The sequence below is a fragment of the Pseudonaja textilis genome, chromosome 7 (genome assembly GCF_049901715.1).
Source record: "Pseudonaja textilis isolate UNSWEBS1 chromosome 7, rPseTex1.2, whole genome shotgun sequence".
In the NCBI taxonomy this organism is placed as follows: Eukaryota; Metazoa; Chordata; class Lepidosauria; order Squamata; family Elapidae; genus Pseudonaja; species Pseudonaja textilis.
This window is the reverse complement of record NC_141996.1, coordinates 12488841-12515679: the sequence shown is the minus strand read 5'-3', so window position 1 is coordinate 12515679 and position 26839 is coordinate 12488841. Positions and strand designations below refer to the sequence as shown.

Here is a 26839-nt window from a genome sequence, read left to right as displayed (position 1 = left end):
CCCAGTAATCTACGACTCCAGATCCCATAGTCCCCGACTGTCACCCTGGGCTATTTAATGGGGTTTGATCGCTCATTACAGCCGAGAAGTGCTCTTCAAAGGAGATTTTCGCAGGGATATTGTCGAGCGAAAAGTGATAGTTTGCCAGAGAGTTGGAAGGTTCCTTGGAGGTCTTCTAGTCCAACCCGCTGCTTAGGCGGGAAACCCTATCCCCATTTCAGGCAAATGGTTGTCCAATCTCTTCTTTTTAAGTGTTGGAGCATTCACAACCTCTGGAGATAAGTTTTTCCACTGATTCATTGTTCTAACTGTCAGGAAATTTCTCCTTAATTCTAAGTTGCTTCTCTCCTTGTTTAGTTTCCACCCATTGCTTCTTGTGCTGCCTTTAGGTGCTCTGGAAAATAAGTTGATCTTTCTTTGTTACGGCTCCTTAGATATTAGAACACTGCTATCATGTCATCCCAATCCTTCTTTTCATTAAACTAGACACACCCAATTCCAGCATCCATTCTTTATATGTTTTAGTCTCCAGTTCCCCTAATTGTTCTTGTTGCTCTTCTCTGCAATCTTTCTAGAATCGACACCTGTAGTTTCTTCCGCTTCTCTTCCTCTTTTACCACTTGGGAGTGTCCACAGAGACCCAAAATTCTGGTTGTTGCACTTCTGGCAGCCTCAACCATTGTTATTTGATGCTGTTGTAGTGTGTCTTGGATATTTTTCTGCAAGACACATGACAAGAGCATCAAACAACCATGTTATTGTTTGTTACTACTTGTTAACTGTTGTTACTTGATGCATTTCCTGCTCTTTAGAAAGTAATATTTCCTTACCATGTAATATTCAGTTTCTTCTTTTTCTTTGACTTCTAGTGTCAGTCTATTCATTTCTGCACATTCAAATATTTTTACAATTATTTTTCCCTTTGTCGGCATTTTATCACTCTTCCAATTTGGGGCAAATACAATTCTAGCCGCTGTTAAAATGTGTATAATTAGGTAAATCTTTTATTTACTATAACTTTCTGGTACCATTCATAATAGGAATATTTCAGGTTTCAGGTCTATATGTTGTTTAATCATTTTTCCAACCATGTGTGTATTTTAGTCCAATATTTTTTAGCCTCTGTGCAAGTCCACCACATATGATGATATTTTGCTGGAGTTTGATGATATTTCCAACATTTCACTGATTTATCTTTAAACATTTTCACTAGTCTTGCTGGCATTGTGCCATCTGGAAAACATCTTATACAAATTCACCTTTGTATGAGATGTCAGAATTGTCAATTTATAATTCCTATCCCATAATTTCTGCCATTTATCCAATTCTATAGCATATCCAAAAAAATGCCCATGCAATCATTGTTTCTTTAACTTGTTCTTCCCAACTTGACACCCAACAGATAACAGTGTAGTCTTTTAATCAATTTGTCTTCTGTTCTTGTTAGTATTTTATCCAATTCTGTCAACTCTTCCTCGATCCTTTCATCTTTAATATCTTTTTCATACCTTGTTTGTATCAGCATATATGAATACCATTCTATACCATTCTTCCTTGTTCATTTAATTCTTGTTTTGTTTTGAGCTCACCCTTTTCATTTAAAATATCTTTACATCAGTTGTATCAATGGGTAGAAAATAGAACAAATTAAAAGGAATTTGATGTATTTATAGAGTAATTAAAGAAATTAATGTAATAGATATATCCGATACCATTATTTATATGGGAATGCTGTATTGTTAGATTTGATATGGAAAACATCATTTATAATTGTTAAATAATTGTAATAGATATATGCGATACTATTATTTATATGGGAATGTGATTATTGATGTATTGTTAGATTTGATAAGGAGAATATCATTTATAATGGTTAAATAATTGAAATATGTATCTAGTCGACGCGCAATTGAAATGGAATGGATTTGTTGTATATAAAAAAATTAAAAAAATTAAACTAAAAAATAATATTTAATACTATTTTTTAAAAAGTGCTTCTAATCAATATCAGTTTCTGAAAAGTCCCTATTCTCTGATGTTGAATTTCTTCTTTTACATTTACAGACTTCAATGGGAGTTTGAAGGGCAGCGTAAACCAAGAATCCGTTTGATCTAGGGGTTAAGGCATCAGCTAGAAACCAAGAAAAGGTGAGTTCAAATCCTGTCTTAATCATGAAAACCAGCCAGGTGACTTTGAGCCAGTCATTACCTCTCAACCCAATCCACCTTACAAGGTTGGAGTTGTGGGGATAAAGAGGAGGAAGCAATATTAAGTATGTTCGCTACATTTCTAGAAATAATATAGATGGGGTAAAAATAAACAGAAGCAATCATTTTTCATGCAGTCTTGTTTAGCATCCTTAGCTGGGTATGTGTTTGCGTCTTTCCAAACGCCTATCAGATTATCTTCATTTGATGCAGAAGTCTGTGAAATCCAGCTCTATTAAGGAATGATGAAGGGCTAGTTATGTTGCAGCCCTTGAACCAATCATTTGGCAAAATCCTCTGAAAATTCTGCAGTTCTCTAACACTTGCAGAATTTATTTCCTAAAGTGAGGTTTCATTTCTGGCCAGCTGTGCGGTCAAATATCTTTAAAACTGCAACTCAATTGAATCAAACAGATTTGCAAAAGTTTGCATTGCCTTTGCAAATATGCTTCATGATAATTTTACAGCGTTCAAATGTTCTGTGAGATTTCTCTTCCCCCTACCAAAAATAACAATAATAATTGAGAGATTTCCTGGACTTGTTTGGCAGATTTTGGATCTGGAAGACAAAAATTCCTTTACCAAATTATGCCCATGTAAGATTTCATTTGCAGTAAGAGGCAATGAGTTCTGAAGGACATTAGAGGTACATTTACTTGCAACCATAATTGAGTCCAAAATGTCTGCAGCTAACAAGACAGTTGTGAACTGTTACACCCATTTTACAAGCTTTCACGCCATGATTTTTAAGTGAATCATTGTAGCTGTTAAGTTAGTGACAATTGGGGTTTTTTTTGGAAATAATTTTATTGGTTTTTAAAGACAAACAAAAACAAACAAAACATAAGAAAACATCTTTCATAAATATACAAGCAGTGTGTCGGTTGGTTTACCAATTTTTTGTGCATCCATTTCATAGTCTCAATTACAGTTACATTGCATGGTAACTCATATTATCAATCAAAAATTAAATACCCTAGTATCACTATTAAACAATCATTTGACTATAATTTTATTCATTCATACTTTGCAAGATAACTATAATTTACTTAGTTTATTTTATAACCATTCATATAATCCTACCAAATCTATCCTAAAAACATTTTATAGATATGATATCAAAAATAATATATATATATATATATATATATATATATATATATATATATATATATATATATATATATCTTTATATATTCATTATTTTCTAAAATTCTAGATATTCTATTATTGTATTTTATCATCTAACCATTGATAGAAAAGGTCCCAAATTTTATAAAATTGTTTATCCTCTTGTTCTCTAATTTCAAATGTCAGTCTACTCATTTCAGCACATTCCAATATTTTCTAAATGATTTCCTCCTTTGATGGTATTTTCTCATTTTTCCAGTTTTTAGCAAATACAATCCTAGCTGCTGTTAATACATTTACAATCAGGTATTTCAAATCTTTACTATATGCGTCAGGTAAAATTCCCAATTAAAAAATCTCTGGCTTCAAGTCTATGTGTTTCTTTGTCATTTTTTCCAACCACATGCGAATTTTAGTCCAATATTTTCTAGCGTCTGCACAAGTCCACCACATATGGTAATATGAACCAGGTATCTGATGACATTTCCAACATTTTTCGGATTTATTCTTGAACATTCTTGCTATTCTTGTCAGGGGGAAATGCCACCTGTAAAACATCTTATACAAATTTTCTTTATATGCTGTTGACATTGTCATTTTATAATTTTGAGACCACAATTTTTGCCATTTCTCTAAATCAATCCCATATCCAAAATTCTTCCCCCAAGCAATCATAGCTTCTTTAACTTGTTCTTCCTCTAGTTTAATTTCCAATAAATAACCATATAATTTTTTAATCACCTTTTCATCAGTACCTGTCAAAATCTTATCTAAATCAGTCAATTTATCATAAAATCCTTCTGTTTTAAAATTCTCATCATACCTTGAGTGTATTTGCGCATATGAAAACCAATTCATATTTATACCTTGTTCCTCTAAATTTTTCATCGATTTAAGTTCACCCTTTTCATCCAATATTTCCCTATATCTAACTGTTTGTTCCTTCTTGTATATTATAGAATAGGAAAATGCTTCAATAGTCGATAACCAAACTGGAATTTTCAAATAACATTGTCTTTTAATCTTCTCCCAATTTAACCACAAAGACTCCCGTATATGATGTCTTCTAAAATAGCCCTGTGTTTTAATTCCCTTATACCATAAAAAAGCATGCCAGCCCAACAACAAATCATGTCCTTCTAGTGTCAACAATCTAGTCTTTCTTAATGTTATCCATTCCTTGGCCCACATCAAATTTGCAGCTTGATAGTATAACTCCCAATTAGGCAAACCAAATCCTCCTCTAATTCTAGCATCTTGTAAAAGTTTTAACTTTATTCTCGCTTTCTTGCCTTGCCATACATACTTCAACACAATTTTATTTAAGTCTTCAAAATAGTCTTTTCCAAGCCTAATTGGTATTGTTTGAAACAAGTATAAAATTCTGGGTAGAATATTCATCTTGATTGTTGAGATTCTCCCTATTAATGACAATTGTAAGTTCTCCCATTTCGTCAAATCTAACGCTATCTGTTGTTTAAGTTTAATATAATTGTTCTCTTCTAATGTACTACATCTTGATGTCAAATGTATCCCCAAATACTTAACCTTATTCGTGACTTGAATTTTCAATAGGTCTGCCAGTTCTTCTCTTTGTCTTAGTAGCATGTTCTTTGTCAAAATCTTTGTTTTATCTTTGTTTATTTTCAAACCAGCCACCTCACCATATGTCTCTATCTTTTCCAATAATTTTAGAGCTGTGTCTAAGGAGTCTTCCAAAATAAAGGCCAAATTATCCACAAAGGCTTGCAATTTAAATTCTCCCTTTTTAATTTTCATTCCTTTTATACTTTTATCATCTCTAATATTTCTGTTCAACTCTTCCAAAGTTAATACAAATAGCAAAGGTGATAATGGGCATCCTTGTCTTGTACCTTTTCTTATATTGATAGAATCTGTGAATTCTCCCTCTGTCATTACCTTGCCGTTTGCTTATAATATATGGCTTCTATTGCTTGGATTAATTTTTTTGGCGAAACCCATCTGTTCCAGTAATAATAACATAAATCTCCAATTCACATTATCAAATGCCTTTTGTGGATCTAAGAATATCAAAGCCATTTACTTTTCAGGATGTGCCTCATAATATTCCAAAGTGTCCAGAATTACCCTCATATTGTCTTTGATTTGTCTCTTTGGCAGAAACCCATTTTGATCTGGGTGAATAAAATTATTTAAATATTTTTTGAGTCTTTCTGCCAAAATTGAAGCAAAGATTTTATAGTCTGCATTTAATAGAGAACTAGGTCTATAATTCTTAATTTGCAATGGATCAGCCTCTTCTTTTGGAATAAGTGTAATGTAAGCTTCTGACCAAGTTTTAGGTATCATCTTTTTTGACATAACTTCATTCATGACTTCTAGCAATGGAAGGCTCAGCGATTCTTGTAATGTTTTATAAAATTCTGCTGGAAGCCCATCTGGACCTGGTACTTTTCCATTATTTTGCTTCTTAAGTGCTTCAATTAATTCCATCATTGTTATATTACTTTCTAGCATTTCTTCAGTCTCTTTAGGTATCTTAGGTAGATTAGCATTCTGTAAGTACTGTTTGACTCTCCTCATCAATATTCTCTTGCTTGTATAGTTGCCCATAGAAGTCTCGAATAATTTCCTTTTTCTCTTTGTTGCCATAAGAAACTTGGCCTTGGTCATCTATTAACTGCAATATTTTCCTTGATTCTTTCTCCTTTCTCAATTTGTATGATAACAATCTACCTGGTTTATTTGCATCTTCAAAGTAGTTCTGTTTAGCACTTCTAATTTCCTGTGCCAATTCTTCTTGCTCTATTTGACTCATTTTATGTTTAATTATATCCATTTTTAGTTTGATGTCTTTTTTCTGTGGCGTTTTCTGTAGTTCTTTTTCAAGTCTTTTATACTCATCTTCTAAAACTTTAGTAGCTTGCCTTTTCCTAGTGTTCTTTTTCTTTATATAGTCTATTATCAAGCCTCTAGCATATGCCTTCATTGTGTCCCAGACATTCTGAACTGAAGTATCTTCTTTTTTATTTTCTCTGAAGAAAAGGGCCAATTCTTTCTCCATCCATTTTGTAAAGTCTTTTTCCTTTAAAATAGTAGTATTTAACGTCCATCTTGATCTTCTTTTTTGTCCTTTCCATTTAATTGTCATTGGATTGTGGCCTGCCCAAGTACTTGTTTCAATGTTTGTTTCTTGTATGTCAGGTATTAGTTCTGTTGAGGTATCTATTCTGGACCATGATGAATGTCTATTTGAGTAAAAAGTATATTGTTTAATTCTAGCATTTCTTTCTCTCCATATATCTTTTAAATTTAATTCATCTATCATTTTAAAAAAGGATTTAGGGAGAGTCTTTCTATTTTGCTTTGTTGTTGTTGCTGTATAGTCCAGTTTATTGTCTACAATTCCATTGAAATCTCCCATCATAATATATTAACATAGTCCAGTCCAATTATTTTCATGTGTAATTTTTTGTAAAATTCTTCTTGTTTATCATTCGTGGCATAAATTGCAATCAAGAGTGTTTTCATATTATTCTCCATTATTTCCACCATTAATACTCTTCCATCTTCATCAGTATGGATCAATTTTGCTGGGATAGTCTCTTTAATGTATAAAACCACTCCTCTTTTCTTACATTGAGTCAAAGAAGTGAATATTTTCCCTAATTTTGGCTGTATCAACAATTGTTCATATTGTTTTTTAATACGTACTTCTTGTAGACAAATTATATCAAATTTTAATTTCTCTAATTTATGAAAAAATTTCCTTCTTTTAACAGCTGAATTAAGTCCATTTATATTCATTGTAATCAGTTTTTTCTCTTCCATAGTTATATTTTGTATTTAGGTTTAGCAGCTCTTGTAGATCTTGGTTCACGTTGTTCTTGGATCTCCACCTGTCCACCTACTGCACCTTCTTCTTTTTCAGTCCCCATTTGGTCCTCTTGAAATTCAATTAGTGAAATCTCTTTTTCTGCCTCTTCCTCTCTCCTTCCAAAAAATTCTGCGTAGAATAATTCTGCTTTCTCAATTAAATCAATTCTGTGTCTCCGTTCTTGCCATGTAAACATTAGTCCTTCTGGAATCAGCCATCTATAATTCACCTCTTTTTTCAATAACATTTTAGTCAGGAATTGATATTCTCTTCTCATCTCTCTCACTCTTCTATGTATTTGTTTTAAGACCACAATATCTTTGCCTTTGTATTTCAACGTTTTCTCTCTTGCCACTTGTAATATTTGTGTTTTAATGGCTTTTTTTGTAAATCTGATATGAAATTCTCTTGGTAGATTATTTCTCATCGTATATCTTGTAAAAACTCAGTATACCTCATCTACTCCATCCATCATCTTCTCCTCTGTTATTTCCAAGGCTTCAGCCAATATTTCTATCATTATCACAGCTAGATTTTGTCCTTTTTCTTCCTCTATATTTTGAAATCTGAGATAGAATTCTGATCTGTCCATCTGCCACTTCAGCATCCCACTTTTATCTTGTTCAACTACTGTTAATCTACTGTCAATGCTTCCAATCTTCTTGTCTCTTTTTTATCTTCAATTTTTTGGAATCTCTCATCATATTTCACCATCATTTGTTGAATATTTTCAATTTTTTCATCAGTCTTCCCTGTTCCTTGTTCAATGTTCTCCGTTCTTTGTTCAGTATTCTCTATTCTCTTTTCAATGGTGTCTGATTTTATTTTGAGATCTTGGATTCCTTGCATAATCATCTGTAAGGTCACTTTTTCTTGTTCTTTATCTTGCTTTAACATTGTCTGAATTAAACGTTGTCCTCCAGATGGTGGGGAGGCGGAAGTAGAAGTTGAAGCGCCAGAAGGTATGAGTTTCCTACTCATTTTGAACGTCAAAATCTTCAAATTCAATTAGCCAATTATAATCCAAAATGGAAGATAAAGGTGGTAGAAAGTAAAAGGCCCAATAGTAGTGAGAAAAAAAGGAAAGGAAAAATTCTTCAGGTTCTTCTGAACCTTAATCCAATTATGAAATGGTCAATTGTAATCCAAGATAAAAATAAGAGGAAGAAAAAAAAACCAATAATAATAAAAAAAAAGATGAGAGAAAAATTTCTTCAGGCTCTTCACACCTCAATCCAATTGAGAGGTCTCCAAAATAAAAGTAAAAAAAACCATAAAAGTAAACCAAAAATACGGATGGAAGAAGCAAAAATCTCAATGAGAAAAGAAAAAAGAAAAATTCTGAGGCGTTCCTTTTAAAATAAAAAGCAAAAGTAAAAATGTTACAAAAATAAAGGTTTTTTTTGGTTTGTTTGTTTTTTAAAAAGGAAAGAAGTACAGTAGAGCTGGTAAGGAGGGGTAACACAACTAAAAATAAATAAATAAAAAGAGCACACTGCACTTTGTTTAATTATCCAAGGGTCTTATTAAAAGTCTCCTCTCCACAAGCTTCAAAGCCAAACTTCAATTGTTGAGAACACCTGTAATAACACTGGCGTGTTCTTCCCTCTATCTTATCAAGTTGCAATGTCCTTGAAAGAGGAGTCTTTCACAGTTCTCTCAACTTCAACTAAAATATTTTCAAGCCTCTAGTTGGCAGTGTTACAAAGTTTCTTTGCTCTGACTTTCCCCCTCCTTTCCCAGACAAAACGTGATAAAAGTAAAAAAAAAGGAAAGAATATATATATATATATATGGATCTTTGGTTGTTCAGGTTTTCTCCCGCGTAAGATTCGAAGTATCTAGGCAACGTTTCGATGAAGTCTCATTCATCATCTTCAGGCTTCTGTCTTCAGCTCTGTGCTTCTCTGAGTGATGTGAGATTGCAGCTGCTTCTTCCTTTTAAACTGCTAGTGGGGTGTGACTTGATTGGGTGGGGCTTGGCTGTGTTCTGATTGGGTGGGGTGTGTTCTCATTGGTAGGGGTTTGGCTGTGTTCTGATTGGTTGGGGGTTGGTCGTGTTCTGATTGGCTGGAGCGTGTTCTGTTCAGGTGGGGGCTTGGTTGTGCTCAGGTTAGTCTTAGTTGCTGGGGGATTTGAGTTGGTGAGCTGTGATCTTGCTGTTTGGCTTCGAGTTCGTGGTCGTGCTGCATCTTCATAGTGGGTGTCGGTTTGCTTCATGTATGGCTCGGAGGGGTTTGAAGTGGGTAGTGATGCAGCTGCAGTGCGGCTTCTGGTCCGTGGTCGTGTCTCATCTTCTGAGTGGGTGTGAGTCTGTTTTCTACATGGAAGTGTGGTGGTGGCATCTTGTGTGGCTCTCATGGGTGTGGGTCTGGTGTCATTCTTCATGTTAGGTACTCGTCTGTTCATGAGGGCGGGTTTCCAAATGGCTGGAAGGCGGGAGGTGTCATCTCGTTTGTTCATGCTGTGTGGGCGTTTTTCTATCTCTATGGCTTCTCTGATTATTCTGCTGTTGAAGTGTTCAGTTTTGGCGATGGTTCTGGTATTTTTAAAGTCAATCTCATGTCCTGTGGTTTTGAGGTGTTGGACCAGGGAAGAGGTCATTTCTTCTTTTTTGATTGAGTTCTTATGTTCTTCAATGCGTGCACTTATTCTTCTGTTAGTTTGTCCAATGTATGTGGTGGGGCAGGCAGTGCAGGGGATTTCGTATACTCCTTGGTTTTCTAATTCGATTTTGTCTTTGGGGTTTCTTAGGATGGTGGATATTTTTCTGTTTGTGTAGAATGCTGTTTTAATGTTGTGTTTTTGGAGGATCTTGCTGATTTTGTCTGTAGTGCCTTTTATATATGGGAGGAGGGCTTTGCCGTTTTTTTGTTCTCTGTCTTGGATTTTGGTTGGGGTTTCTTTTTGGATTAGGTGGGTAATCTTCTTTCTTTGGAATCCATTGGCTGTTAGTACATTGGTGAGAGTGTGTAGTTCAGTTTTTTGGTGTTGTTCATCGGCTAAGCATTTTGTTCTGGAGATGAGTGTCTCGGCTACGGAATTGATCTGTGCTGGGTGGTGGTGTGAGAGTGCATGTAGATAGCGGTTTGTATGTGTTTTCTTCCGGTAGATGGTGTGTCCTAGGGAGCCATTGGATCTTTTGTATACCAAGACATCTAGGAAGGGAAGTTGATTGTTGGCTTCTGTTTCCATTGTGAATTGTATTTTGGGGTGTAGGCTGTTGAGGTGTGTGAGGAAGTTGTTCAGTTTTTCTTTCCTGTGTGGCCAGATTATGAAGGTGTCATCTACGTATCTGAGCCAGAGTTTGGGTTTGTGGTCGTATTTTTCTAGAGCTTGTGTTTCAAAGTGATCCATGTAGAGGTTTGCGATGACAGGTGAGAGGGGTGATCCCATGGGTGCTCCTTCTATTTGTTTGTATTTTTGTCCATTGTAGGTGAAGTATGTATTGGATAGGCAGTGGTTGGTCAGATCTAGGATGTGCTTGGGGGGTTTGTATTTGTTTTGGATGGCTGTCAAGGCTTCTTTTATTGGCACTTGGGTGAAGAGGGATATGACATTGAAGCTTACTAGTAGGTCGCTGGGTTGTAAGTTTTGTTTCTTTATGATCTCGATGAACTGGAATGAGTTTCTTACGTGTGACTTGATGGATTCTGCATAGGGTTGCAGTTGTTTGGTGAGAAATTTGGCCAGGTTTTGTAGAGGTGAGCCTATGGAGCTGACTATTGGTCTGAGTGGGGTTCCTTCTTTGTGTATCTTGGGGAGACCATAAAGCTTAGGGCATCTGGATGATTTCTCTCTGGGTATGATTCTTTGCTGGATTTCTTCACTGATGGGGGAGGCTTTTATTTTGGATTTGGTAGTTTTTTCTAGGTAGGTGGTGGGGTCTGTCTTTAGGGGTTTGTATGTGGGGTCTTGGAGTAGGTTGGTTAACTTGGTTTGGTAGTCAGATGTGTTCATAACCATTGTCGCGTTGCCCTTGTCTGCTGGTAGGATTATTATGCTGGTGTCTTCTTTCAGGTTAAGTAGTGCAGTTTGTTCTTCTTTGGATAAGTTGCTTTTGGGTGGTTTGCTAGTGCAGAGGATGTTGGTGATTTCGAGTCTGATTTTGTTAGCGTCGTCAGGGTTGGTTTTGGTCAGGCTGGTTTCAACTCCGCATAGGATGGTTTCTGTGGGGATGTGTTTGGGAGCGACAGCAAAGTTGAATCCTTTTGAAAGGACCTTGGTTTCAGCTTCAGTGAGGATCTTGTCTGAGATGTTGTGCACTGTTTGTTTCATGTGTGGCTGTGGGGGGGGAGGAGTTGGTTTCTGGCGTTGTTGTAGTTTCCTGAGTTTGTTGGTGTGTGTGTCTGTCTTGAGGGTGGTCTGTGTTTCGGCTCTCCAGACAGCGAGTTGTTTGGATTTGTCCCAAAGTAGGGGGTGAATCTTGTTGCTGAGTCTGAGGTGGAGTGTGAGGAGATCTTTGTTGATTTGGTCTAGGAGAAATATATATATATGAAAAATAACTAAAGGGAGTCCCTAATCTAAAAGACTGAAAAATCAAAGAAGAGAAGAAAAATAAAATACATATAAAAGAGAAACCAGTCCAGTTAGCAAATGTTAAGTCGTGATAGAAGTCCAGTAATAAAAAAAGTTAAAAAGCCAAGCCTCACTTTGACATTTCCATTTAAAAGCCGCCGCTCACTCAGTTCTGTCAAAACTTTTACAGATTTTTTTCTTTTTCTTAGGGTGTCCTTTTAAGTCTCAGAATAATAGTAAAAAAAAAAAAAAAGTTCTCACCAAGCCGACACACTTTCTCTTTCAGTCTCTTCCGTTCCGGAGCTGTACCAACTTCAGCAGCTTAATGGCTGCCTCTCCGCCACTGGCAAAAAGGGCTTCTCCTGAATCAACCAGGGACTTTGCGATGTCCCTGGGATCCACAGGATGTGCCCTTCACTATCACAGTCTCTACGGGACGGTTTAGGTCCGTTTGGACCGACCAGAGGCAAAGATATCGGCTGCAATCTCAGAGCCCCAAGATTGCAAGCCGTATCATCGCGTCAGCTCCGCCCTCTCAAGTTAGTGACAATTGTTAAGGCTTCCCCATTGACATTGCTTGTCAGAAGGTCGCAAAAGGGAATCGTACGGCACCAGGATATTGCAACAGTCAGAAATACATGCCAGTTGCCAAGCATTCAAATTCTGTGACCATGAGGATGCTGCAGTGGTGGTGTGAAAAACAGTCATAAGTCACTTTTTTCAGTACTATTGTAACTGTGATGATCCGAGGCATGGCACAGAGGTAATAGAGGCAGCTGGCAGATCAAACCGCCCCTCTATTGCCCCAAATTTCCCCAAACGCTTAACAGATTTAACAGATAATCAGAGTTGGAAGGGACCTTATAGGTCATCTAGTCCAACCCCCCGCCCAAGCGGGAGACCCTACACCATTTCTGATGAATGGCAATCCAATCTCTTCTTGAAAGTGGTAACATTCCCACAACTTCCGAGGGCAATTTCTGTTCCATTGGTTGATTGTTCTCACTGTCTAGAAAATTTCTCCTTATTTCCAGATTTCAGTTTCCATCCATTATTCCTTGTCTGGCCTTTGGGTGCTTTGGAAAATAACTTGACTCCTTCCTCTCTGGCAGCCCCTCAAATATTGGAACACTGCTCTGATGTCTCCCCTGGTCCTTCTGTTCACTAGACTAGCCATGCCCAGTTCCTGCAACTGTTCTTCATATGTTTTAGTCTCCGGTCTCCTAATCATCCTGGTTGCTCTTCTCTGTACTTTTTCTAAAGTCAACATCTTTTTTATAATGTGGTGACCAAAACTGGATGCAGTACTCTAGATGTAGTCTTACTAAGGCTTTATAGAGTGGTATATTAGTACCTCACTTGATCTCGATTGTATCCCTCTGTTAATGCAACTTAGGATTGCATTAGCTTTTTGTGGCTGCTGCTGCACACTGCTGGCTCATATTTAGCTGGTTGTCCACTAAGACTCCAAGATCCCTCTCACAGTTACTGCTGTTGAGCCTGATTTCACCCAGTCTATATGTGTACTTTTGGTTTTTCTTGCCTAAGCGTAGGACTTTACTTTTCTCTACACTGAATTTCATTTTGTTAGATATAGCTGAGTGTTCTAGTCTGTCAAGATCCATCTGGATCTTGAGCCTATCTTCTTGAGTGTTAGCTATTCCTGCCAGTTTAGTATCATCTGCAAATTTGGTAAGTCCCCCTTCTATTTCCTCATCTAAGTCATTAATGAAGATATTGAAGATACTGGGCCTAAGACAGAACCTTGTGGCACCTCACTGCTTACTTCCCTCCATGTAGACATAGACCCATTAAGGACTACTCTTTGAGTACGGTTTGCCAGCCAGTTGCGAGTCCATCTAGTGGTGGTTCTATCTTTTTTCTAGCTTACTAAGAAATAGGTTGTGGTCTACTTTGTGTAATGCTTTGCTGAAATACTCCCACGTTTCTGGCAAGTCCCAGAACAAAATGATCACACACACACACACACACACACACACACACACACACACGCACTCCTCAAGCAGCCTCTGGCTGCAAATAGTCCAGACCAATGCTGTGAGCACAATGGCTGAAAAGCAAGGAATCCAGAAAGAATGCAAGGAATCCAGAACAGTTCAAGCGTTGGCACTCAACACTCCAGGAATTCAGTGTTTGTTCCCAACAATAATAAAATAAACAATAATAAAACAATAATAAAACAATAATAAAATAGAATAATAAAAACAAGGACAAACAGGCTGAAAAACAGTTTCTATCCCAGGGGAGTAGGATAGCTCTGTTGAATTCTGTTGTATAGTGCAGTGTTGTTGTGGTGTCGGAGGTTTCCAATTCAATGTGTGAAGGACGTGTGTTTGTGTTTATTTTCATAGTCATGATGTGCACTGAAGATGGTGTTTGATTTCGTTGTATGAAGTGCAATAACAATAAAGTAAACTAAACCAAATTCCCCTCCCCACAGCGTCTCCTTAAGTCTCAGTTCCCAGGTGTGTCTTGTGAAGAGGGGGCGGGGTGGTCTCCTCACGGTCATCGGGTCAGTCTGTGCTGTTCTCGCCTTCGCTCCCACCTCCGTGCTCAAGAATCAGGAGGGGTAATTCTTGCTCCTTGCCCGAGCTATGACTCTCACGTTCACAGCTTAGCCTCTCTTGGTCATCCTGCCCCCGTTCCTCCCTGACTACAACCCATTCCAATCCTGAAAGGCCCTGGCCTGGCTGGGCCTTCTCCTCCCCATTTTCCTCCCAAGCCAATGAAGCCACCCCCTCAATCTCCATCGGCTCCAGTTCTGGATCATCTTCCTCCGCAGATTCAGGCTCTGATGGGGACATGACAGTAACTTTGACCAGTCACTAAATCAGGGGTGTCAAACTTGATCACCTCACGGGCCAGATTGTGAGATATTATGAGGGGGGGGGGGTTGCCTTTGCAGAGCTGGGATGGGCGTGGCATATCTGGTCTGCGGGCTGCCAGTTTGACAGGCCAGGACTAATTGAATAGTTGTAAGTTACGGACTGTCTGTACTTTTCTTCCCAATTAATAATCCATTAAAATTAAGGGTTTAGTGTACATCTATTTCTTTTAAGTCTGGAACAAGGGGTGTGAGCAGAAAAGGAAAGCCTCCATTTTTGACTGGACTTCCCATCACTATTTGAAGAGTTGTAAAACCAAAAATATAGTGAACTTAGAACATCAAATTTATCTTCTTCTTTTCTTTTTTTAGTAAATCCTTATGGAAACTAATGCTGTAACTAGAAGATACCAAACCAGAAGCGCCACAGCAAAACCAGTGGCCAAATCTTGCATTGACTTGAATGAGACTAAGAGATATCTATTTCGTAAAAGACAGGATAATGACAATGAAATTAGATATTCCTTTTCCTCCTCGTCATCCTCATCCTCAGAAAAAGATGATCAGGATGATGACTATGAACTTATATATTCCTCTTCCTCCTTGTCATCCTCATCCTCAAAAAAAGATCTCAAGTCCAGACTGAAAAAAGATGTAGATGGAGAAGAAGAAAAGACCTCCATACTTAGCAAAAGTAATAGTGAAGCTGGGAACAATGCAGATTTACAGAAAGGTTGGAGTGATGCGTCTTCTGACGATCTGGAACAAGAAAACATCCCCCTTGGAAAGAGGAAGAGACCTCAGACAGAGGTGATACATGTCACTGATGAAAGCGGTGACAGCAGTGTTCCTAGGAAAATGATTGCTAAAGGCAGGACGGTAATTAGTGAAGAGGACTTATCTGTTGTTGAGGAGTCACCCACATTCCCAGAAGAGAAAGCAGCCAATAGAAAACAAGAAAGACACCTAAAGCTTCAAGAACTCTCTTCCCGGCAAACACAAAAATCTGGCAGAGTCAATCAATGTGATGAGGTACGTTTCCAATTAATTTCAAAAAAGGATTTTTTCACACTTGCCGGTAGATCTCAGATGGATTTCACTGTAATCCACATGAATTTTAGAAGCACCTTTTTATATTTACGTTTTGACCCCAACACTATAAAAATAGACATAAATAATTAGCTTGTGAGGGGCTTCATTTGGTTATGTGCCATCAAGTACATAATTGTTTTATTTAGTTTCCTAGTATGATTTTTGTTGATTGTTTATTTAGTACCCTATGACTATCGCTAAGTGTTGTATCTTATGATTCATGATGAATGTATTTATGATGACTATGATCATGATTGATCACTTATATCTTTTATGTACACTGAGGGCTTATGCACCGAAGACAAATTCCTTGTGTAACCAATCACACTTGGCCAATAAAGAATTCTATTCTACTCTACTCTACTCTACTCTACTCTACTCTACTCTACTCTACTCTAATCTAATCTAATCTAATCTAATCTGATCTAATCTAATCTCGATGATGATGATGTTATCCATTCTGTTGTATCATAAGCTGGGTCTCTCCATTATCAGAGGTGGGGAACCATGGCCCCTTATGACTTAAGGACTTTAACTCCCAGAATAGCTGGCTCAGGAATTCTGGGTGTTAAAGTCCACAAGTCATAAAAGGACCATTGAAGAGAAGATCAACCTATTCTCCAAAGCACCTGAAGGCAGGACAAGAAACAAGGGATGGAAACTAATCAAGGAGAGAAGCAACCTGGAATTAAGGAGAAACTTGCTAACAGTGAGGACAATTTAACCAGAGCTTGCCACCAGATATCGTGGGTGCACCACCATCACTGGAGACTTTTTAAGAAGAGACTGGACAGCCACTTGTCTGAAATGGTATAGGGCAGTGGTCCCCAACCTTTTTTGTACCAGGGACCAGTTTTACGCAGAAACACTTTTTCAAGGACCGGGTAGGGGCGGTGGAGTCCGAGTTTGGTGGTTTGCTTGCAGACGTTTCTTTACCTGACTAGGTAACATCTGATGTTGTTACCTAGTCAGGTAATAAAACATCTGCCAGCAAACCACCAAGTCCAGGAAGCGCTAAGGCTTCCTCATTGCAACCCTGAGCGACAGATATTCTCTTCTATTGGGACATTTAAAATATTGGGAGGGTTTCAGCTGCAGATTCAGGAACTGCGCCTGGCTGAGGAGCGCCTTCAAAACTGAGCGCTGGGCAGTGGCGGCCCACGGCTGTCTCCGCGGCTCAGGACAAGTCCCTGCAGGACTGCTGAGAAGCCCCGCCTCTCGGCCCTGCCTTCCTCAGCCTCATCCCTCAGGTGTCTCCCTCCCTTTCATAACTATTCACCTCATTTTCTCAGCCGAAGCTGCTCCGAAACAACCAGAAACGAAGGCAGGCAGGCAGGCAGAACGGAGCACTGGATTGAACCGCAGGCGGCTGTGTGGGGGTGAACGGGCACTTCAGAGGAGCTGCGCTGACAGGAAAAGCCACCCTGCCAGCTTCTTTGAAGCAGTTTCTTCCTGGGCTGGTGGAGGAGCGAGAGAGCGACTGAGAGAGGAACAAGGCGGGAAGAAACCGAAGCCACTGAGCCAGAGAGCAGGACAGGCTTTGGTTGCTAGAGGGCTGGCTGGCACTTCGGGGGCCTGGCAGCAATCGGGGGGCTGATCTGAAACTATGGCTTCCTCCCTCCCTTTCTTTCCTTTGTGTTCTTGATCCCTGATCCCAGCAGCATTCACCGAAGGCGAAGAAAGCCACCATTTTTATATATATTTTAATCACGATTATTCATTCTTTGCGGCCCAGTACAAAATGATCCACGGACCGGTCCCGGTCCAGGGCCTGGTGGTTGGGGACCCCTGGTATAGGATCTCCTGCTTGAGCAAGGGGCTGGACTGGAAGACCCCTGAGGTCCCTTCTAGCTTCTATTCTATATTCTATTCTGTTCTTTTTTTTTTTCTATTCCGTTCCATTCCAGGTAGATTTTTCTCCATGACAATCTGTGCATAACCTGGCCTTTCACCTCTTCCAACAATGCCCTAATTTGCTAGTGTAACTGACTGCCTCCACTTTGCTGTCGGTTATCTTATCCTCTTTTCTTCCACCTTTCTTAGCATTAGAGCCTTCTCTGGAGAGCTGGGTTTTCACATCATGTTGGATAATATAAACCTGATCCTTTGTGCTTCCAGTGGAAACTCTAGGTTGATCTGTTCAATGACCTGTTTGTTTTCTTGGATGTCCAAAGTATTCTCAGGAGTTTTCTCCAACCCCAGCATTAAAAATGCATCAGTGCTTTTCCTGTCCTGCTTCTTTAAAGACCAACTTTCACTTTGATAGAGCATCACATGGAATACCATTGTTTGCACAGCTCCGATCTTTGTAGATATGGTACTGTACTTATTGTCTTATATGACCACTCAACTCAAACTTTGCAATGCCCAGTGGCCTAACATAAAACATACTGTAGTGTATTCTCCATATACACAGTGACATGACTTTAACATGAATTAATGCTAATCCCATTCATGAAACACCAAAGTATTTAACTAAAATATTCTATAAATACTGTGCCTTTTTAAATGTCACCAGGGAAGTGCAGATCATGCCTTGATGCAACGTGATAGTCATTCACCCCTCACACAAGAGGAAATTCGTGTTATAAATGATGAAGACAGCATGAAAAATTTCATAGAAGAAGGAGGAGACGGAGAGGAGGAGGAGGAATTGAAATGGGATAACTTTCAGGAGGAAGACTACCAACATCTAGACAAAAAACATCATGTGGCCAGTCACTTATTGGAAAAACATATTCCATTTGGTAAGGTCACAACAAATAAGAAGTAGCTTAAATGTCCTTTTTATAGTATTTATTAGCACCTAGTCATTTATTCATTATGGGCCATACTGACACATATTTGTGTTGATTTTCTTTTTAAACAGTGTTTGAGGTCGATCATTATTTACACTTTCAAAGAGTTGTGAAAGCCTTTCTCATCAATGCAACCGATGATAAATTTCTGAGCTCTTTATATGGTAAGCAAGCATCCCTTCCAAAGAGGCTATTTGTTACCCTCTTTCTATTTTTTCCCCTTCAGGGCAGTAAATAAATGCATTAGAGATAATCCTTAACAACCATTCATTTAGCAACTGTTTGAATTTACAGTGGCACTGCAAAAAATGACTTACAACTGTTTGTCGCACTTAAAACTTTCACAACATCCCCATAGTCAGGTATTCAAAATTCAGATAAGTGGCGTGTATGTGTCATGGTTGCATTGTCCATGATCATGACTCCCAGTCGGCATGGGGAAAACTGAATTATCTCGGCGACCATGTGATTCACTTAACAACCGTGGCAAAAAGGTCATTAATGGAGCGCTACTCACTTAACAAACGCCTTGCTTAGCAACAGATCTTCTGGTTTCAATTCAGGATGGGCTGCTGGGGGTTCGCAGGGGGTTGGGAGAGCCCCTAGCTAAGATTCTGTGCAGTTCGGACAACCCCTAAATCCCACTCCTGGCTGGCCCCACATACCCCACCGTGCCCCACCCAGGAGTTCCCACACAGCCCATTTTAGATGTAGGTAAGTGCAGGGCGTGCATGGAGACTCGAGGAGGGTGAAAAACGGGCCTCCCGGAACTTTCCGGAGTCTCTGGAGCCCGGGGAGGCCGTTTTTGCCCTCCTAGAGGCTCAAGGAAAGCCTCCGGAGCCCAGAGATGGCAAAAACGCCCCCCCAGTGGTGTAGGAGGCTGACTAGGTCACGCCCACCATGGCCATACCTACCCAGCAACCGGGCAGAGAACCCTTTGCTAAAATTTTTAAAGCTCACCCCTCTTCCAATTATGGTCGTACGTTGAGTCCTTCTTGTACTGTTTATAAAATTATGATGTTAATAACAAGGCCTATTTTTTTTCCCTTTCCAAAGAGAGGAAAAGACAAACGAAGCACGCGCAGGAAATGCTAACTTCCCTCTATTATTTTGATCAACGCTTTATTCAACCTTACCTTGAGAGTCTCGTTTTGGGATGTCGCTGGAAAAATCGATACAGGGTATTGAATTTTCTTCTTAATCTTTTAACTTAATTGCTTAGTTGATTTGGCTCTGGTATACAGATCTGTTATGTCTCCTCTTGGAAATTCAAACGAACAAACACAAGCAGCCGTTTCACAAACAAATCAAACTGTAGGAAAATAACAAGATAACGGCTGCCAGAAACGGTTAGGACTCCCCTTCAAAATTCAAACAAACAGAGATCTCTTTGCAGTAACGTATAAATAATTGACACTGCCCCAGAAATGCCGGAAACATGTCCATTTGCCCAGAAAATTTCTCCGGCATGGATACTGGGCTTTTCCTCACAGGAGGGATTTGCTGTTGCTGCTGCTCTACCAAACGCTGCAGTTGATTTAAATCCATCTTGCTTGAAAGATGGTTTGTTTAGGCCAGAAACAATAATGTTATGTGTTCTGATGTCAATCCACGATCTAACAGTCATCAGATTCAAAACTCCTAACAGTTCCGATCCTTCCAATCACAACACAGATCCATGCAGTGTGTCATGTATGCAACAGTGTAACAGTGAAAAAGAGTAAATACAATTAAAACAATTTGTGTGGTGACCGTTCAAAGTTACGACAACACTGAAGTGACTCTGGACCATTTTTCACACTTATGACTGTCGCAGCATCTCCAAGGTCACCTGGTCAAAATTCAGATTGGCAACTTGCTCATATTTAGGACTGTTGCAGTGTTCCCGGGGTCATGTGATCATCTTTTGCAATCTTCTGACAAGCAAAGCCAATGGGAAAGCCAGATTCACTTAAGAAACATGTTACTAACTTAATAACTGCAGTGATTCACTTAACCACTGTGGCAAGAAAGGTTGTAAAATAGGGCAAAATTCACTTAACAAATGTCTCACTTAGCAACAAAATTTCAGGGCTCAATTGTGTATTTGTAATACAGTGGGACCTCGGGTTGCGAACAAAAAATCCCTCCAATTTTTGAAGGGTCACGATTCAAAAATCAGTTGGTGAACAAAATTGGTGTGGAAAGATTCCCTTTCTGCGCTGATTTCCCCTTCACCATTTTTTTTTGGTCTGCGCATGCATAGATGGTCATGCTTCTGGTCACAACCAAGTCAGGTTGCAACTGGGTTTGGGTTACCCAACCGAGAAATATACTATCAGGCCAACTTGGATGAAAGAATGGATTATGTTAAGAAACACAAGGTTGTTGACACTGGAAGGACATGATTTGCAATTGGGTTGGCATGCATTTCTATGGTATAGGAGAAGTATGATACATGGTTATTTTCGAAGACACTTTTTAGGAATGCTTTATTGTTAGTATGGGAAAAAATTAGAAAACATTACTTAAAAATTTCAGTCTGGTTATCAACAACAGAAGCTCTGGTACACCCAAATATCAGTAAAATGGGAACTATTTTTAGATATAAGGATATACTGAATGAGCTCAAAACCAAACAAGAATTGAATGAACAAGGGGTTGATATGCATTGGTTTTCATACATGCAAATACAATCAACATATGAAAAAGATATCAAAGCTGAAGGTATCCATAAGTAGTTGGCAGAACTGGATAAACTAACAGGAATGGAAGACAAGATGATTAAAAAATTGTAGTGTTATTTACTAGGTGCAAAACTAGAAGAGCAAGTAAAGGAAATGATGATACCATGGCAAAACATTTTGGGTATACTATAGAATTAGATAGAAGGCAGAAATTATGGGAAAGAAATTATAAGTTAATAATATCAACCGCATATAAAGAAAATTTGTATAAGATGTTTTACAGATGGTACTGGCACCAGCAAAATTGGCAAAGGTGTTTAAAAACAAATCAGCTAAATGCTGGAAGTGCCATCAGACACCTGGATCATATTACCATATGTGGTGGACATGTATAGAAGCTAAAAGATATTGGACAAAAATCCACACATGGTTGGAAAAAATGATATAGCAACATACAGATTTGAAACCTGAAATATTTCTATTAGGGATGAGACCTGAAGGTTATAGCAAAGAAAAGGTATGTTTGGTTATTCACGTATTAACAGCAGCTAGGATTGTATTTGCTCAGAATTGGAAAAGTGATAAAATGCCGGCATAGAGAAAAGTGATAGAGAAAATATTTGAATGTGCAGAGATGAATAGATTAACACTGGCAATTAAAGAAAAAAAACTGAATATTACATAGTATGGGACTTATTTTATCAATGGTTGGAAAATATAACAAGTTAAAATTGAGTAGATGGATATATAGGGGAATAAGTTAAGATAAAAATAAAAGTAATAGATATAAAAATAATGGCTTATAAAGAAAATGTGATTATTGTTGTATTGGTAAGAAATGTATTAATTACAATTGTTAGCACAAGGCATATGTACCCAGTCGACACACTGTATGTGTTCTGACCCAGGCTTCATCAAATGTAATTAAACACAAACTTGTTTAAAAAGCAAAACCTATTTTATTGCAACACTGGGAATTCCTTTCATTCCCAGCCAGAACTAATTATAAACAGTTCCCCAATATAAGCACATGCCTTTCAGTATTGTAGAATGCTGCCAAAAACAGAAGTCTCCAATAATAATAGAAACCAATCGAAATACCAGAAAAAAACCAACCAGAGCTTCAAAGAGGACTCCGAATCTATCAAACTACTTTGCTTCCTGCAAAGCTTTCGTCATTGAGGTCTGACTGTTATCCCTTATGGGAGGGGCAGTTACCTCCTAGCCCTACTCTTGAGTCGTCCCTTCCGCTTCAGCTGCTCTCATCTTCTAGCAGCTCTGCGCACAGATGCATGGGAACAGGCTTCCCTGGGTCCTCTGCCTCACTGCTGCCAGGCACTGAAGGCAGCACCACATTCCCAGATAGTCCTGGCCCCATCCCTGCATCAGACGCAGGACCCTTGTCCAAGTCCTCTCCAGACTCCCTGACTGGTCCCCTTTCTTCCTCACTGTCTAACTCCACTGCAGTCTGCACTGGCTGCCAGTGAACCACAACAGTATGAATGAAAGATGGAATTATTGTAAATATAAAATAAAATATATATATATTAAAAAAAAACCAAAACAGGTTGCGACCAAAGTCCTGGAATGGATTACGAGGCTCCACTGTACTTTAACGCAGTGGTCCCCAATCTTTTTTGTACCAGGGACCAGTTTCATGCAGAAACACTTTTTCAAGGACCGGGTAGGGGCGGTGGAGTCCAAGTTTGGTGGTTTGCTTGCAGACATTTCTTTACCTGACTAGGTAACATCTGATGTTGTTACCTAGTCGGGTAATAAAACATCCGCCAGCAAACCACCAAGTCCAGGGAGCGCCAAGGCCTCCTCATTGCAACCCTGAGCAACAGATATTCTCTTCTATTGGGACATTTAAAACGGAGGGTTTCAGCTGCAGATTCAGGAACTGCGCCTGGCTGAGGAGCGCCTTCAAAACTGAGCGCTGGGTGGCGGCGGCCCACGGCTGTCTCCGCAGCTCAGGACAAGTCCCTGCAGGACTGCTGAGAAGCCCCGCCTCTCGGCCCTGCCTTCCTCAGCCTCATCCCTCAGGTGTCTCCCTCCCTTTAATAACTATTCACCTCTTTTTCTCAGCCAAAGCTGCTCTGAAACAACCAGAAACAAAGGCAGGCAGAACGGAGCACTGGATTGAACCTCGGGCGGCTGTGTGGGGGTGAACGGGCATTTCAGAGGAGCTGCGCTGACAGGAAAAGCCACCCTGCCGGCTTCTTTGAAGCAGTTTCTTCCTGGGCTGGTGGAGGAGCGAGAGAGCGACTGAGAGAGGAACGAGGCGGGAGGAAACTGAAGCCACTGAGCCAGGGAGCAGGACAGGCTTTGGTTGCTAGAGGGCCAGGAGGCACTTCGGGGGCCTGGCAGCAATCGGGGGGCTGATCTGAAACTATGGCTTCCTCCTTTGTGTTCTTGATCCCTGATCCCAGCAGCATTCACCGAAGGCGAAGAAAGCCGCCATTTTTGTATATATTTCAATCACGATTATTCATTCTTTGCGGCCTGGTACAAAATGATCTATGGACCGGTACCGGTCCAGGGCCCGGTGGTTGGGGACCCCTGCTTTAATGCATTCTGATTTAGTACTTTTCTCATTTGCCTTCAAGAAACTTGACCTCCATTATGGTTGTAAGTTGAGGACTATCTAAATTTTATATGAATGTGTAATATTTCCAAAATGTTGTAACTAAGTCCCTGGAGCAGTGGTGGGATTCAGCCAGTTCGCACCAGTTCGGGAGAAACTTAACTTAACTTAAATGGTTGTTTGAAGAAATCATTAGGGCAGAGAACCGATTCTTGAATTATTTGAACCCACCGCTGCCCTGGAGCTATTAACAACAGAACTCTAATCAATTGTATTCTTTTCTAGACACGAGTAGACAGTTACTCTAAAGTCTCTATAATCCCGCAACACTCAACGACGCGTATTTGTCAAGCCTGTGAGCTAGATAGAGACTGTAAGTTTATAGTGATTTTTTCTGGAAAAGAGTACTGTCATAAAACACTGAAAGAGGATGACTTCATGCCTCACGATACACAGGTATGCTTTGCTAATTACTGAAAAGAAAATGTATTTACATGTATTAAAACCTTTGCGCTTTTGAAAGGTTATTTTGTTCACAGGTTTCAGATGTGGTATTTATAATAATGTGTACTGGTGATGTAGTGTGCCCAAAGCCAAAATGGGAAAGGTGTTTCATATGCATCATGATAGGATCACTACTCACTATACCCATCAGTTTCTTTTTTAAAAAAAAACTTTCTCTTTAAATTTCACCTTTCCAAAATCTCTAGGGATCGTTCTGAATCTGAATTGCCTTTGCTGAAGTTCTAAAGCAGGGCTGGGGAACGATGGCCCTTGTGTGATTTGTGGACTTCAATTCCCAGAATTCCTGATGGTTCAGGAATTCTGGGGGTAGAATAGAATAGCAGAGTTGGAAGGGACCTTGGAGGTCTTCTAGTCCAACCCCCTGCTTGGGCAGGAAACTATATCATTTCAGACAAATGGTTATCCATTCTCTTCTTTAAAACTTCAAGTGTTGGAGAATTCACAACTTCTGGAGGCAGGTTGTTCCACTGATTAATTGTTCTGTTAGGAAATTTCTCCTTAAGTCTAGGTTGCTTCTCTCCTTGATTAGTTTCCACCCATTGCTTCCTGTCCTGCCCTCAGGTGCTTTGGAGAATAGCTTGACTTCCTCTTCTTTGTGGCAGCCGTTAGATATTGGACACTGCTATCATGTCATCCTTTGTTTTCATCAAATTAGACATACCCAATTCCAGCAACCATTCTCTATATGTTTTAGCCTGATCAAAACTAGATGCAGAATTCCAGGTGTGGTCTTACCAAGGCATTATAAAGTGGTATTAACACGTCACGTGATCTTGATTCTATCCGTCTTTATGCAGCCTTCAACTGTGTTGGCTTTTTTGGCAGGTGTTGTAGTGCACATGTCATAAAGTAGCCATCATTCCCCAACTCTGTTCTAAAATATCTGTTGTTCTTTCCATTTCCTAATTTTTCAAATCTTGAGGCTTCCTATCCTTGTTTCAAGCTTTCTTGTCTTTCTTTGAACTCAGATTAGCTCTCGTCTATTAGCTTATTACAAGGGAATGTGATGACTCAACAGTTAAAGACCCTGAGCTTGTCAGCTGCACTCGAGATCGTGCAAAGGGGTGAGCTCCCATTCTGGCCCCGCCTCCTGCGCACCTAGCAGTTCGAAAATATGCAAATGCAAGTAGATAAATAGGTACTACTTGGGTGGCAAATCAACAGCATTCTGTGAGCCTTTGGCATATAGCCATTCTGGCCACATGATCACAGAAATTGTCTTTGGGTAACCCTGACTCCCTTGGCCAAGAAGCAGAGATGAGCAACCCCCACAGACTTGGACATAACTGATAGGAAAACCTTTGCCTTTTTAATTATTTTTATAAAGGTAAAGGTTTATCAAGGTAAAGTTTCCTCATGTCTGACTCTTAAGAGGTGGTACTCATCTCCGTTTCTTAGCCTTCCTGAAATATGTTTTTTCACACTGATTTCAGATCATCTGTTCCACTTCAGATCCAAATACTATATTACAGTTTGTGCTATTCTTTATTTTTATCAGCAGCTGAGAATAATCAGAGTCACTTCCTTGAAATAAGCACTGACAAACTTGCATGCAAGAATTGTCTTACCCTATAATATTTATGTATCTTAAACTTCTTGTGAATTTTCTTTTTGAAGAACTTTATTTTTACTATAATCTGCTGGTTCAGATTTGAGAGTTGGATTGATGTTCAACAGTACATTACACTGTACTATATTACTTATCTGCCCAGTTCTTACAAAGTCTTATATAAAACTTACATAAACTCACATAGAAAGTCTCAAGTTTAAAATCAGGCTTGACTTTGAATTTTTTTTTTCCCCATGGGGGTTGTCTGTGGGGGTTGCTCATCTCTGTTTCTTGGCCAAGGGAGTCAGGGTTGCCCAAAGACAATTTCTGTGATCATGTGGCCAGCATGGCTATACGCCAAAGGCTCACAGAATGCTGTTGATTTTGAATTTTTTTTTCCCCATTTCTGAATGCAAAATCTAAAGACTGCCTAAAATGAAAATGCTAGAGACTTGCTTAATTCAGAATAGTTCATCATTTTTTCTGATATTTACATCCAAATAAAGTAATTAACTTTAGATAGCTGGGTAATTAAGTAAACAGGAGAAATGAATTGGTCCATTTAGTAACTGTGATGATTTTATATGTGAGAAATATGCCCTTTGAAACAAATATTTTGTCCAATTTCTTTCATGCGCTAACAGCATCTGCTGCACATATGTACAGCTTTAAGTTACTGAGTATTTACTAGACTCTAATTCTCTGTTCCCAAACTTTCTAACTTGAAGTGACTGCTTAGATTTTTGCTAGGGAGACTGTTCTACTATGTAAACTGAGGGTTTTCTGTGTTCATATTCAATAACTCATTAAAAAATTCCTTTGCAATTCATGTAATGCTTGAACAAGGTATTCCTTGTGACTTAATGATAATAACTGTATGCAACAGAGAAGTAATCCTTTTAATTTATACTTTCAAATGTCAGCCAACTGCACGGGTGCCAATATTTTGTAGTTAAAAAAAAGTAATCGCTTGTTACTTTTCTTGAACAAAAAAGTTAGACAATCAACATCACCATTGCTTTCATTAAAATGGGTGCAGGAGCGGCTTTCTAACTAGGATT

The 26839-nt window shown here is 39.1% G+C and overlaps 1 protein-coding gene across 2 annotated transcripts in view; it reads left to right on the top strand.

Annotated features, from left to right (window-relative positions):
- CCDC82 (coiled-coil domain containing 82) overlaps positions 1–26839 on the top strand; it is a 28677-nt gene that overhangs the window by 336 nt on the left and 1502 nt on the right. For both annotated transcript variants that reach the window (XM_087937060.1, XM_087937061.1), the window contains exons 2-7: positions 2065–2148; positions 14934–15593; positions 18172–18400; positions 18523–18615; positions 19508–19632; positions 23990–24160. In XM_087937060.1, the coding sequence (XP_087793186.1) occupies positions 14943–15593; positions 18172–18400; positions 18523–18615; positions 19508–19632; positions 23990–24160 (1269 nt within the window). In that variant the 5' untranslated portion in view covers positions 2065–2148; positions 14934–14942. The remainder of the gene's footprint in view (positions 1–2064; positions 2149–14933; positions 15594–18171; positions 18401–18522; positions 18616–19507; positions 19633–23989; positions 24161–26839) is intronic.